Source organism: Oryzias melastigma, linkage group LG14, assembly GCF_002922805.2.
Source record: "Oryzias melastigma strain HK-1 linkage group LG14, ASM292280v2, whole genome shotgun sequence".
NCBI classification, from domain to species: domain Eukaryota; kingdom Metazoa; phylum Chordata; class Actinopteri; order Beloniformes; family Adrianichthyidae; genus Oryzias; species Oryzias melastigma.
Window position 1 is genome coordinate 2,993,328 of NC_050525.1, and position 15,344 is coordinate 3,008,671.

At 41.4% G+C, this 15,344-nt stretch overlaps 1 protein-coding gene across 12 annotated transcripts in view; it reads right to left on the reverse strand.

The window, feature by feature from the left end:
• Positions 1–15,344, reverse strand: part of specc1 (sperm antigen with calponin homology and coiled-coil domains 1) — a 192,076-nt gene that overhangs the window by 101,639 nt on the left and 75,093 nt on the right. For 10 of the 12 annotated variants that reach the window (XR_004949076.1, XR_004949075.1, XM_036215271.1 and 7 more), the window contains 2 exons: positions 15,115–15,188; positions 14,081–14,256 (listed from right to left, as the gene is read on the reverse strand). Coding sequence is in view for 9 of the 12 variants with exons in the window: in XM_036215271.1 (XP_036071164.1) it covers positions 14,081–14,256; positions 15,115–15,188 (250 nt within the window). In the remaining 3 variants the exon portion in view is untranslated. Of the gene's footprint in view, positions 1–2,472; positions 3,161–14,080; positions 14,257–15,114; positions 15,189–15,344 lie in introns of those variants that run through there. The other 2 variants (XR_004949077.1, XM_036215277.1) reach the window with 2 other exon arrangements.

The following is a 15,344-nucleotide window of genomic DNA, read 5'->3' on the forward strand; positions in this document are numbered from 1 at the left end:
AAGACAGGCTTAGATGGAGGAAACTGATTCGCTGTGGCGACCCCTGAAGGGAAAAGCTGAAAGGAAAAGAAGAAGAAGAAGAAGAAGACCTTTGATAGAGTACAGGTTGCAGAGCATCAGCACAAATCAGAAAAGATTCATCCACACAAAAGAACCACAAAGAATACAGGAATGCAGATTTACTGGTGTACTTCCATTTATTCTTTTGAATGAGCCAGTCAGACACACATCATCATTCACATTAAGAAACACTTTGAAAGACTAAATTAAGAGGGCATCCCTATTTAAAAGGAGTTCTCACAGTATTTTGTTTTCTTTATGCTGTTTGTGGTTGTCTTAAAGATCCCCTCAAGCCTTGTTGCCTGGGATCATACGGCTTAAAACAGGGACGACGAATGGAACTTGATATTCTGCAAAGTGTTTCTTGCGAAGATTTATGCTTAACAAATACATACATGATATAACACTTAAGGTTTTTTGAGAAAGGAATGTGTAATTTATTCTATATCAACTTGTGTTCTCAAGAATTACATTGCGAGTTGTAAGAGTTGCTTTCGGCAAACATAATTTGGCTCCTGGACCGTGTTGTCAGTGATGTTTCATAAATAATTACCTTTTTGGTGAATTGGCAAAAGTGTGAAAAGTGACCTGCAGTATAAATGCCCCCCTTTACCAGTTGTGACTTTCAATACTGTTATGCTTGGAAATAATAAGATATTTAACAGTGAACACAGATGAAATCACCGACATGGTGAGATATTTGAGGAGCATGGAGTGCCATCTGCTGGCTAAAAATGAAACTAAATGCAAATGTGGTCATAGACCTGAGAAAATAATATTATTGTTTCCAAAAAATTAGAAGCTTTTTAGGAAAACAGATAAGACATTTATACAGAATGCTTAAAAATACACTCAACAAAAATATAAACACAACACTTTTGTTTTTGCTCCCATTTTTCATGAGATGGACTTAAAGATCTAAAATTAATTCCAGATACACAATATGACCATTTCTCTCAAACATTGTTCACAAATCTGTCTAAATGCATGATAGTGAGCACTTCTGCTTTGCTGAGATAATCCATCCCACCTCACAGGTGTGCCACATCAAGATGCTGATCTGACATCATGATTAGTGCACAGGTGTGCCTTAGACTGCCCACAATAAAAGCCCACCCTGAAATGTGCAGTTTTTTTGTTTTATTGGGGGTCTGGGGACCCAGAACCAGTCAGTATCTGGTGTCACCACCATTTGCCTCATGCAGTGCAACACATCATCTTCTTGACATAGAGTTTATCAGATTGTCAATTGTGGCCTCTGGAATGTTGGTCCACTCCTCTTCAATGGCTGTGTGAAGTTGCTGGATATTAGTGGGAACTGGTTCACGCTGTCGTATACGCCGGTCAAGCACATCCCAAACATGCTCAATGGGTGACATGTTTGGTGACTATGTTGGCCAAGCAAGAACTGGGACATTTTCAGCTTCCAAGAATTGTGTCCAGATCCTTGCAACATGGGGCCGTGCACTATCTTGCTGAAATATGAGGTGATGTTCATGGATGTATGGCACAACAATAGGCCTCAGGATCTCATCACGGTATCTCTGTGCATTCAAAATGCCATCAATAAAATGCACCTGTGTTCTTCGTCCATGACAGATGCCTGCCCATACCATAACCCCACCACCACCATGGGCCACTCCATCCACAACATTGACATCAGCAAAGTGCTCACCCACACGACGCCACACACACTGTCTGCCATCTGCCCTGAACAATGTAAACCCAGATTCATCCATGAGGAGAACACCTCTCCAACGTACCAGACGCCATCGAATGTGAGCATTTGCCCATTCAAGTCTGTTACCACGACGATCTGGAGTCAGGTTAAGACCTCGATGAGGATGACCAGCATGCAGTTGAGCTTCCCTGAGACGGTTTCTGACAGTTTGTGCAGAAAGTTTTGGTTATGCAGACCAATTGTTTCAGCAGCTGTCTGAGTGGCTTGTCTAAGACCATCTAGGAGGTGAACCTGCTGGATGTGGAGGTCGTGGGCTGGTGTGGTTACACGTGGTATGCGGTTGTGAGGCCGGCTGGATGTACTGCCATATTCTCTGAAACGACTTTGGAGACAGCTTATGGTGGAGAAATGAACATTGAATGTACGAGCAGCAGATCTGGTTGACATTCATGCTGTCAGCATGCCGATTGGACGCTCCCTCAATGCTTGTGACATCTATGGCATTTTGCTGTGAGACAAAACTGCACATTTCAGAGTGGCCTTTTATTATGGGCAGTCTAAGGCACACCTGTGCACTAATCATGATGTCAGATCAGCATCTTGATGTGGCACACCTGTGAGGTGGGATGGATTATCTCAGCAAAGCAGAAGTGCTCACTATCACACATTTAGGCAGATTTGTGAACAATGTTTGAGAGAAATGGTAATAATGTTCATTCATTCATTCATTCATTCATTTTCCTGACCGCTTCTTCCCTTTCAGGGTGACGGGGGTGCCGGAGCCTATCCCAGCTACTGATGGGCGAAGGTGGGGTTCACCCTGGACAGGTCGCCAGTCTGTCGCAGGGCGGTAATAATGTGTATCTGGAATTAATTTTAGATCTTTAAGTCCATCTCATGACAAATGGTAGCAAAAACAAAAGTGTTGCATTTATATTTTTGTTGAGTGTAGCTAGCATAAAACCAGAATCAACGCTCACTAAAAGGTTGTATTTATTCAATCTTCTGTGCTGTTTTTGGTATTACCAGTGCAAACTTTTTCAAGCCAAAATATTAAGAATCTTCTCCTTTGGTACCTACTAAACATCCAACATATTCTTTATATTTCCAGCTTTTTTGTAAGTTCCTTTTACACCCTTTCAGCTATCAAAAAGGCAGAAAGCAGCATCTCACATTTGAAGTTGTCTCTTTAAAAAATGTAATGTACTTCCACGGAAATACTGAGGACAAAAACACATGAAAGCCACATTCACCGACAATAAAATTCAGTGTTCTTGTTAAAGAGTCTCACCAGTTTAAAGACAGGATGTGTTGCATTTTGAATAACATCTTAAGAGCAACATTAACACTGTCTTGTGTTGCAGGCTTTAGTGTCCCTCCACTGCAGTCTTTGTGTCAAAAGTGGCTCCAGTGCTTAGTCTGAAAGAAAGTAAAATATTAGAGGTCAATTCCAGTACATCACATGGAGTTTATGTTACCCCAAAGAAACTCTGTTATTTTCAAAGCCAGTTCTAGATCTTAGGTCAGCTTCATGCATAACTGCATAGATTAATCCAGTCACTTAGATTGAATATCGAGTTCTGCTTATTCACCCAGTGATAAAGACGCTATTTAAGTGTAATTACATGGCACCAAGTATAAAGTCAATCCAGTCATGCTTGTGTAGCCCATCCTGCTCTATAATTAGAAAACAAATGTGATAGGTCATTCATCCAATGAACTGCAGATGGCAGCAGATACATGTGTTTAGGTTGAAAGTTTGATGGAGCCAGGAGAAAATGGGAAGAGTTCTAAAAGTACAATTAGCCAGCATGTGAAAAATAGAGTCAGGCAGGCTAAAGCAGTAACATGAAGCCAAACACAGACAGGAAGGTTAGTGAGCAGCAGCAACAGCACACAAGGCAGGGAGAGGAAGGCTGGCAGGGGACTCACCTGGACTTTTCAGAGAGACTCATCACAGAGGCTGACGGAGGTAGGCAGAAGAGGCAGCAAAACAACTAATCTTGGGCAAACTTTAGCAATTCAGAAATGGTCTAAGACCAGCTGGAACTGTGATCGACTGCAGTGCCTGCAACCTGACCCACTGTTTAAACCAGGGGTCCACAACCTGGGCCACACAAATGGGTGTGTATTGGCAGGAGTCTAGCAATACGATACATATCCCAATACATGTCTTGTCACGCGAATGAGGATATTTACCTAGACTGTACCAGAACAATTTTTCACTTTTTGTGACCCTTGTTCTATCATAGGCATGTTTATATTAAAAGTGGTGTCATCTGGACCCCACAAGACAGCATGCTGAACTTTTTTTTCCTAGGGTTTTTTATCTTCACTGGTATCCGTGGGATACATGAAATCCTGTCCACTTTTGTCATGGGAGGGATTATATCTTAATGTAAGGGAGGGGTCATCTGGACCCATAAAAGAGCATGAGGGTTAAGAGTTTGACTTGGAAAAAATCTCTGATTCTTAATATGTCTTGTATTGTATTAAAATGGTATGATTTATTTTATTGAATAATCACAACAATAAGCATTGTAACTGTATCTTATATACAAGTTGCTTTCACTCACAAATTCATGCTGCTTTTCTTTTGGCAAATTCAGAAATATTTTATTTTAAAGGGAACAGTAAACATTGTCTGATTACCACAACAACATTTTCAGTATAAGACGAAATAATAGAATGAATTTGCCTTAATCAATAAGGTTCTAAAAGTATAATTGAGCAAATTAAGTGCTTCTTATTTCCAACATTACTAAATCTAGCCTTTTAAACACTTGCCTGAAAGGGAACTTCAAAGCTAAAGGGGAAAACAAAGACAACTCTTTCAAGAAACTTTTCAGTGTGATGATGGGATGGAGGAGAGCGCTTGCCTGTGGCTAACATGATTTTCCTTACTTCCTTACTTTTACTTACATGACATTCAGCGCTGCAGCCGTTTTCGCACACGCGGAAGTAAACATGTATTTCAATGCTAATTGCTAATTGCTTAGCCTTTTTTGTTGTTCGCTTCCTTTGATCCATCAGGTCTCTGAACTAGAATCTATAGCTGTGAAGTTCAGCAGAACTTTGGCCCGCTTTGTCGACAGCATTCTGATGGAGGCTCTGTGAATGAGCCGCTGCAGCTCCACTGCTTTACTCGTTCTTATCACAGCCGCTACGAAGCATCACAACCCCCGTTTATATACCATACTGGCAGCAAGGTAGCTCAGAGTTTTGGTTCGCTATCCCAAGTCGAAACTAAGTAGTACATGCTTCATGACAACAAAAACCACAAGGCTGATTGAACATTTAACACAAGCTGGTTCTTGTGAGATCATGTTCTGGTGTGACTCAGAGTGCAGTGGTGCCATGGAAAACAAAAGTAAGACACTCATCAATAATTCATTAAATATTGTCATGTCAACATTTTAAATCAATACAAGTATTGCCGAATGATATATCGTGATACTTCACCAAATCGATTTTGCCCTGTTCCCCTAACGCATACCACAGTTGGCATGCGAAGGGAAAGACAACGGCATCCAGTGGTCTGTGTGTGTGGGTGTGTGTGTGTGACAACAATAAGCCCTGATGTGCGCCTGTATCTTTAGGATTTGAAAACAAATGGGGTTTCAGTGACAACCTCTTCTCACACTAAGCTTTTTTCTGCTGAGGCGTCATAGGGAAAGGCTCCATTCACGGAGCGCTGTTACTGTGACCCCGCCCACCATATAATCACTGCAGCTTTTTTTAAATAAAACTTTAAAGTATCATACAGCGTACATTACTTACCTTCATGAATGGGGGGGGGGGACTTAAATTAATGCGCACCAGGGGCGGAGCTACAGAGTGTCAAGGGGAGAGGCTGCCAACCCAGCTGAAACTTTGCCTCCTAGGATGCAGACAGAGGCGTTCTACTAGTTTCAGTCAGGACGCCCCCAAAATATCATCTATGTTCTATGGATGTTTTTTTGAGTCACAGTTCAAAGTAATATGCAATTCTCAGTTGACAATTCTATTTTCAATTTGATCATGTAATCAGAAAATAAACAAAACTGAAATAATCTGTTAGCATATGCATTCGTTTTTTCTCTCTGTGGTCTGGAACCAAGTGACCCGTGGACCGGTACTGGTCCACAGCTCAGGGATTTTGGACCACTGTCTTATGCCTCATTTCCACTGAGTGGTCCAGACTGGACTGGACCGGGCCTGAGTGGACTTCTGAATGTTTACATTAAAAACCTGACCTGTTAAGCAGGACCGACTGGTACATTTCTGGTCCCCCGTTGGTCGTAGGTCCATAGAAAAATGGAATGGACCCTTGAGGGTGGAGCTTCTGCTGTCACACAATGTAACCCATTGATTGGTGGAAAGGTTTTACGACAACAGGAAGCGTCCGACCAGCATATTTTCTTACTCAAGATCCAAACTGAAAGTTTTGTCCTCTTTTCGTCTGGATTCTTTACATAGAGTATTCTCCCTGATTCACGGGGGATGGAGAGCGGAGACGGACCTATGTCACCGGATTACACCCGGTATTCACCTTGATGGTCCAACCCTCAATGGAAACGCTCGCATGAATTGTCTGGACCGTTCTGAACCGGCCAAGAGGGGACTGGTCTTTTTGGTCTGGTCCGGACCGCTTAGTGGAAATGAGACATAGGGGACAAAGAAGCCCTAAAGATGTGCTCCAAAATATTTCTTTAGGAGCTACAACAAATTCAGTCGTAGTAATAAACATTACACATTTGCGCAAAACTTTATCGACATTCTAGGAATTAAAAAAAAAAAAACACAGTATCGAAATGACACCATTTCCATTAAATCAAAATTTTGCGATAAAGCACAAACCAACTCACGTGATAAGTTATTAAAAACACGGCGATGAATGAGAACAAGTGTTTTTTTATTTGATTCACTAAAAGGGAGCATTGCGGTGACGTCACAGCTCTGTCTGGGGCGTGCAGCGCAACTTGACACAGAAGAGAGAGAAGTCTGTTCAGCGGTTAAAAGAAAAAACAGGAAAGAATCTGGACCTTTTTTTCTTTTTGAAAACACGACAACATCCATTCAAGTTTCTGTCACGGCTCTCGCACTCATGAGACTTCAGGCTCCAAGCTGCAAAAGTGCGTCTGCAGATGAAGCAAAGAGGAAAGGAGGAGGAGGAGCTGCGATTCTGTATGTCCGCTCAGAGCAGACTCTTCATACCAAGAAGCGCATTTATTTTGAAAAAAGTGTTTCCATTACAGTTTTGTGAAAAATGTCTATTTCGATACATCCCAAATAACACCTCATCTAAGCGTAAAAACTTTTTTTTCGAAAAATGCCAGTTTTTTCTGAAATTGTGGTGTTTCCATTAGGAGAATTTATAATCGAAATTCCAATTTGTGAGATTTCAGAGTTCATGAAAACGCGACTATTGATGTTAATAGATTAGCATTCTCTTCTCTAACCTCCAATGCAAAATAATTCCATTGGTTAGTTGTAAGTCTTAAATATTCTTAATCGGTCGACCAAAGGAAATCAAGGCGGAATTTAGAAAATTTATGAAGGCGGTAGGCCCCGCCCTGACGAGCGTCTGACAGTTTGTATTTCAAATTGAAATTTTGACATGGACAAAGTACAATACTACGCAAATGAAAATCCATTACACCGGGGGACACTGTTTTACAATTTCATTTGAATTTTGACACAAAAACACCATTGCACAATACAATGTAATTCGTTTTATGTTACTTTAAAATAAATTTAAAGCAAATTGTGCATTGAAATGTCTTTTTTTAAATATTTTAAAGTAAATTTCAAAGGGCCTTTTGAAAATGAAAGGTCAAATAGCATATTAAACTGAAAATTGCAAAATGCATTGCATTTAAAGGATGGCATCACATTCCCCAACAGTTTAAAATGAAATTGATTTTATTCCTTTTGAACATTTTACTTTTAAACCGTTATATTGAATTGTAATTTATTTTACTGTATTCTAAATTGCTAATTGTTTTTTTTCATATTTCAAGCCTGGATTGATTGGATTGTCAATTGATAATTGCATAATACTTTGAAGTCAAAAAACTTCCTTAGTATTCCTTCCCTACAGGGGGATTTACTTCAATACATACTTAGGAACCCTTTTCAAGCATTAGTTTCCCGTAGAACCGGTTTCTGAGGTGGAGCACCATCCTGTTCTTGTTACAAACATACTCGCATTTTTCTTTTTTGGCTTGAAATCTTGCAAAAATGTTCCTATCTAAGCTAAGTTGTGCAAAGATATTCATTTATTAATTTTTCATTCATCGTCTTGGCCACTTTGTCCCTTTCGAGGGTTGCGGGGGTGCTGGAGCCTAATCTCGGGTTCACACTATACGCGGAAAGTGTCGCAGAGCGGAGTGCGCACGGCGTCCGCTCCGCGGTTCACACCAGACGCGCATTTTTCCACAGGCGCTTCTGCTAGAGCTTTTTTTGTTTTTGCCATCATGGGTAATAATTTCCCCTGCTTGAACCGCCACCTTAACGTTCTGGAGGGGTTTGAGTGCTTGAGTGATCTCAGGAGCTATGCTGTCGGGGGCTTCTGCCCGTGACAGGGTCTCCCATGGCAGACAGGTCCTGAGTGACAAGCCAGACAAAGAGCGGTTAGGAACCCCTTTATGAGTAACAACACGAGAGATTCCGTTACGTCGCCCGGATTGGCGTCACGGGGGCCCCACCCTGGAGCCAGGCCTGGGGTTGGGGCTCGGAGGCGAGCGCCTGGTGGCCAGGGCTCCTCCCACGGGCCCCGGTCGGGTCCAACCCGAAGGAGCGACGTGGGATCACTCCCCAGTGGGCTCACCACCTGCAGGGGAGCTCTGAAGGGGCCTGGTGCATTGTGGTTTGGGTGGCAGTCGAAGACAAGTGCCTCGGCGGCCCAAACCCCGGTCATGGAATTTGGCTTTTGGAACATGGAATGTCACCTCTCTGGGCAGACCTAAACGTACTGTGAGGGTCTTCTGGGAACGTCTGGCTGAGCCCTCCGTCAGGGAGGTCTTTAACTCCCACATCCGGGAAAACTTCAAGCAGGTACCGAGGGAGGTTGGTGACATTGAGTCTGAGTGGACCATGTTGTCCACCTCTATTGTCTCTGCTGCTTTCCGGAGCTGCGGTCGCAAGGTCTCTGGTGCTGAACCCGGTGGTGGACACCGGAAGTAAGGGATGCCTTCAAGCTGAAGAAAGAGTCCCATCAGGCCTTGCTGGCTTGTGGGACTCCAGAGGCAGCTGACATGTACCGGCAGTTTAAGCGAGCTGCGGCCCGGGCTGTGTTGGAGGCTAAAATTCGGTCCTGGGAGGAGTTTGGTGAGGCCATGGAGAAGGACTATCGGTTGGCCTCAAAGAGATTCTGGCAAACCATCCGGCGCCTCAGGAGGGGAAAGCAGTTTTCTGCAGGCACCGTTTTCAGTGTAGGTGGAGATCTGCTGACCTCACCTGGGGACATTGTCGGGCGGTGGAAGGAATACTTTGAGGATCCCCTCAACCCTGCTGACACGCCTTCCGTAGAGGAAGCAGAGGCTAAGGACACTGGGGTGGAACTGTCCATCACCCGGGCTGAGGTCACTGAGGTAGTCAAAGAGCTCCTTGGTGGCAAGGCTCCGGGGGTGGATGAGGTTCGCCCTGAGTACCTCAAGTCTCTGGATGTTGTGGGAGTGTCTTGGTTGACACGTCTCTGCAGCATTGCGTGGCAGACAGGAACCGTACCTCTGGACTGGCAGACTGGGGTGCTGGTTCCCCTTTTCAAGAAGGGGGACCGGAGGGTGTGCCCGCCCATTCACACCATCTACGTCCTCGCTGCCTGCCTTTATGCATATCACTATGCACCCCTGAATCATACCTTCTCTTTCTGTAAAGCATGTCTGAGATGTATGTGAGAAATTGATTGACAAAGTACCTTTTTTCAAAATGGCGGCTATTTTGTTGTTTTTATCACCATCTTCTTCTTCTTCTTCTTCTTTTCCTTTCGGCTTTTCCCTTCAGGGGTCGCCACAGCGAATCAGTTCCCTCCATCTAAGCCTGTCTTCAGCATCCTCCACTCTAACACCAGCCACCTTCATGTCTTCATTCACTGCATCCATAAACCTCCTCTTTGGTCTTCCTCTAGATCTCTTTCCTGCAGCTCTAGACTCAGCATCCTTCTACCAATATATTCACTGTCTCTCCTCTGAACATGTCCAAACCATCTCAGTCTGGCCTCTCTGACTTTATCTCCAAAACCTCTAACATGTGCTGTCCCTCTGATGTATTCATTCCTGATCCTATCCATCCTGGTCACTCCCAAAGAGAACCTCAGCATCTTCATCTCTGCTACCTCCAGCTCTGCTTCCTGTCTTTTCTTCAGTCCCACTGTTTCTAGTCCAAACAACATGGCTGGTCTCACCACAGTCTTGTACACCTTTCCTTTCATTTGTGCTGAAACTCTTCTGTCACACATCACACCTGACACTTTTCTCCACCCATTCCAACCTGCTTGCACTCTCCTCTTCACTTCTTTTCCACACTCTCCATTACTCTGTACTGTTGACCCTAAATACTTAAACTCCTCCACCTTCTTTATCTCTTCTCCCTGTAACCTCACTCTTCCACTCTGGTTCCTCTCATTCACACACATGTACTCTGTCTTACTGCGGCTAACCTTCATTCCTCTCCTTTCCAGGGCAAACCTCCACCTCTCTAACTCCACCTCCACCTGTTCCCTGCTCTCACTACAAATCACAATATCATCTGCAAACATCATAGTCCATGGTGATTCCTGTCTAACCTCATCCGTCAGTCTGTCCATCACCATTGCAAACAGGAAGGGGCTCAGAGCTGATCCCTGATGTAATCCCACCTCCACCTTGAACTCCTCTGTCACCCCTACAGCACACCTCACCACTGTCTTACAGCCCTCATACATGTCCTGCACTGCTCGGACATACTTCTCTGTCACTCCAGACTTCCTCATACAATACCAACAACCATAACAACCATTTTATGTTTTGTTCGTCTGAGGTCACTTAACAGATTGATGCTAGTTTTATAAGAGTCATCAAAAGTACATTTTTGGATTTCCTTAGTAATGAAGGTTATTAGCAAACCACGTCCACATTCCTTATATGTTTAAATCCAATGTTATAATAGTTGTTACAGCTTCAGCATGGGATCAACATATTACATTTTCACAGTGATCCATTGAAAAATGTGCGTGCACTAAGAGTACGCCACCTTTGGAAGCTTGCCACACGAACGCCGTTCAAGATATAAAAAATCTAATGACAGATTTTTTGGGGGGAATTTCTTTAGTCACTCAGGACCTGTCTCACAATGTAACAAAAGATGAAAAAGACAGACCTTATTTTTTTCATGATAATGGTTGAAAAGTTCTAATAAATATGAATTGTTTTTTTTTTCTGATGTCTCCAGTCCTTTAGCTATTGGTATGCCACACCTCAAATGCAGTACTATTGGTTTTAAATAGTTGCAATACTATTTCCACTTTGGCCTGTTTTACTAGTGTAATATTGTTATAAAAGCCTTTTTAGAGTTGATGCTAAAATATGTTTTAAAAAGTTATTTGACCTGCTGTTTGTGAATACATTTTTTATTAGATATGTTGGAAATGTTTTTGTATTTATTTGTGTTAGAAGTATAACTGGAAAGAGAGAAAAGAGGCACTACGTGAAATGAGAATAGCTTCTGAAGGAAAAACAACAACATGCCAAGTGCAACAGAGTTGTAAAAGAAATTGCAGTATCGAAAAATGTGCCATATGCCACATGTACACCTGTCGGAAATGCAGGAAAGGATCTCAATTTGCGTACAAATTTGCGTATAAATGTTTTTCTTTTTCACTGAAGTCATTTGTTTCATTTCTCCAAGTCGGCCAGGGATGCCGGGTTCTCAAAACCTGTTTTTCAAGGGGGAAGGGAGCAGAACTGTTTGCTGTTGTTCTACCCAAATCTAATTTGCAACGTGAAGACCCAGTGACTAGGGTGATCACCATATCACTACTTTAAGAAGGGGAGGGGGACACTGCAGCAGAAACAGAAAATCCCAGGGATTCTAGTGCTAGGTTTCATAAGAGTTTGTATATTTTGAAGAAAATCTTATTCATTGGAAATTTAAAAAAAGAGGTAACTAGTTCTGGTAATTTTAGGTCACTATCATTGTATTTATTTTTTTTAGTAATTATACATTTTATGTCACTATCATTGTATTTATTTTTTTTAGTAATTATAGATTTTAGTTGCTGGTATTCCAAGAAGTGATTTATTTCATGTTTTTCTTGTAGTTCCTGGGGTTTTATAAATCTTCTATCAATAATTAGGTGCTCTAGTAGTGTTACGCCCCCTGCTGGCCAAGCTGGGAAGTGTAAGATCTTTTTATTTATTAGGATGTCTGGGTTGTTCCAGATGGGTGTCATTTTACACGGTACGACTGAGGACTTGGACACTTGGAGAAAATTCCACCTGGCTGTTAAGGTGGTACTTATGTTAATACTTTGGAAACTATCATCTTTTTTTATAATTTGGCTGATAAATGGTAGATCTGACAGGTTGATCTTCCCACATAACTCCTGTTCCGAGTCCATCCATGAGTTAATTTCTGGATTATTTCTTGTTCATTTTAAGATGTACTATAATCTGTTAGCAATAAAGTAATTGTTGAAGTTTGGTAATTCTAAGCCTCCACATCTTTTTGCAGATTTTAGAGTTTTAAGGCTGATTCTTGCTGGTTTATTTTTCCAGAGAAACCATTTTAGTGGAGGTTGTGTGGGAATCATTGAGAATAGATAATTAACTTTTGGCAAAATGTTCATTTTAATTGTGGCTACTTTGCCCATAAGCGACAGGGGCAGGTTGACCCAGCGAGTTAGATCGTCTTGAATGTTTTTCAGTAACGGGGTATAATTTAGCTGCACCAGTTCTGATAGTTTGGGAGAGAAGTGAACACCTAGATATTTGATATTGCCTGATTTGACCGGTATTGAGAGTGATTGCTCAGCATTACTGTCAAGTGATAATAAAACTGATTTATTCCAATTAATTGAATAGTCTGAGATGGAGGAGAATTCGTTAATAATTGTTATCGTTTCACTTATAGAACATGATTTATGTAAAAAAAAGTAATATGTCATCTGCATAGACTAATTTTATGATTAACATGTTTTGTTTTAACTCCTTTAATGTTCTCATTCTGTCTTATTGCTGCAGCCAGAGGCTCGATGAATATTGCAAAGAGAGAGGGGGAGAGTGGACAACCCTGTCTGGTTCCTCTTCCAAGATAAAACCTGCTGGACGTCTGTTTGTCCGTTCTGACTGAAGCATTTGGGTTATGATATAATATCTTAATCCAATCAATGAATGATTCTCCAAATCCAAACTTGTGGAGGGCAGCGATGAGAAACTTCCAGTTGACTCTGTCGAAAGTTTTTTCAGCATCCAACGAGAGTATGCTTATTTCCTGCTTTTTAATAGTAGCAATGTCTATCACGTTAACCAGTCTGCGGACATTGTCACTCGATTGTCTACCTTTAATAAATCCAGTTTGATCATAGTGAATTATGTGGGGAGTGATTTTTTTTCTATTCTCTGTGCTAATGCTTTACAAATAATTTTAACGTCTGCATTGATCAGTGAAATGGAACGATAGCTGGAAGGAATTGTGGGATCTTTCTCTGGTTTGAGAAGAAGGATTATATTTGCTGAGTTCATAATAGGTGTTAGAAATTGGCTTTCTTTGATAAATGTAATCATTTTGTAAAAAGTTTCTGCCAGCTGTTTCAGTGACGTCCTTTCTGGTGTTTAGGAAAACGAAAGAAAAATGGTAAGCATTGTGTCCGAATTACCTTTAAAATCCAGGAAACTGTATAGTCCCCCACTATGGTAGTTAGGGGATAGGGGGGATTCAGAGACAACCGAAGACTGCTCTCTTGATTTCAGGATTAAGACGTGATTACAGATGCTTTTGTAGAGCTCTTTATGAGCTCTGTAAAGTGTTGCATATCAGTGCAAGGCTGCTTTTCTCTGCTTGAGAATCTGTTGGATTTACATCAATTATATGTACATGACTAAAGAGTTACAGCAGTCAAAAGAATGTACACACTGGAACTAAAGCTCTGGAGTTAAAGGGTTAATGCCAAATAGGAATTCTCAAGCCTCTGATGTATTGCTTTCACATGACTTCTCAGTGGATAAGGAGCAGATAAAGTAAGACAGTCAGAGGGTTGGCAGCAACCTCCAACCCTCAGATAAGGAAAGAAGAAAGCAGCCCGCTGCTTAACAGAAGGAGCTGGAAGAGGGATGGCCAGCAGGTGTCAACTGAAGATGGAAAGAATGTTGGGAACAGTACCTGACACCCTGCAGGGCTTCCAGGTCGGCAGAAAGCTTGGTGCTACGACCCTGCTCCTCCTGCAGCTGCCTCCTAAGAGCTCGTAGCTCCTGCTGAGCCTCAACCTTGATGTCATTGGCCACCACAACCGCCGTCTGCAGGTCCGCCTGAAACCGACGCCACTCCTCCTTTTCATCCTACCAACATCCAAAGATTAGGACAGCTAAATGCACGAGCAGAAAGGAATAAACACAGATTTTATATATATATATTAGGGCCGGGAATCAATAAAAAAAATAACTAGTTAATAACAAATCTGGAAAAAAATAATCATTGCGATTAATCGCAATGATTAGTTTTTTTTAGTTACGATATTTGCCAGCTACTAATTATCTGCAAATAATATAAATATGAAATCACATGCAAAATTGTACATTTAGAATGTTTTTTTTATTCTTTGGAGCCTATGGGCTAAAGCTCTGTTTTCAATCAACTTTTGAATTGACCTCTGTATTTTCAATTTGAAAGACTGCCTGCTGCTTATTTGGTATCATTTTAATCAACAAAACCTCTCCTATGTGACAATACATTTATTTAGTCATTTTTTTTATTTTGTATTCACACACTAGACATAAAATCATGTAAAAACACAAAATTCCGTCAAGAAAACTGGGATTCATTTTACTGTGGAAATCCCAAAAATGTTTAACAAACTGTTTTTACAACATAGAAAGAAGGTTTTAGGTGTAATTTCCTAAAAATAAATAAAACAATACATTTAGTCAACAAAATAATCAACACATTCTTGAATGAAAATACAAAAAAAAAAAAAAAATCCAGGCAAAATTCCCAGATTCCTTCTTTGGGCCACATATGAACAGTGGTGTACTTTGATTTGTTTAATAAGCTACATGACTGGTTAAGATCTGAGATTTCAGACAGTTGAAACATAGATGTGACTACAGAGTGAACCCCCAGTGTTGCTCAGATAGGGAAATGCCCCCCAGTGAAGTGAGCACAATTAAAACTTTTTAAACTTATTTAAGAGTTCCTACCTTTATTTGTCTGCTTAGAGTTTTCAGCTGTTTCTCAGTTTCAGCTTTTTGATCCTCCAGTTTCTTTACGAGATCTGTGAAAAAACATTAAATTCTTAGTAAACCTGATTCTAAATGTGAACAGAAACATCAGCATTACTGCATCTTCTTCTTTTCCGTTCGGCTTTTCCCTTTAGGGGTCGCCACAGCGAATCAGTTTCCTCCATCTAAGCCTGTCTTCAGCATCCTCC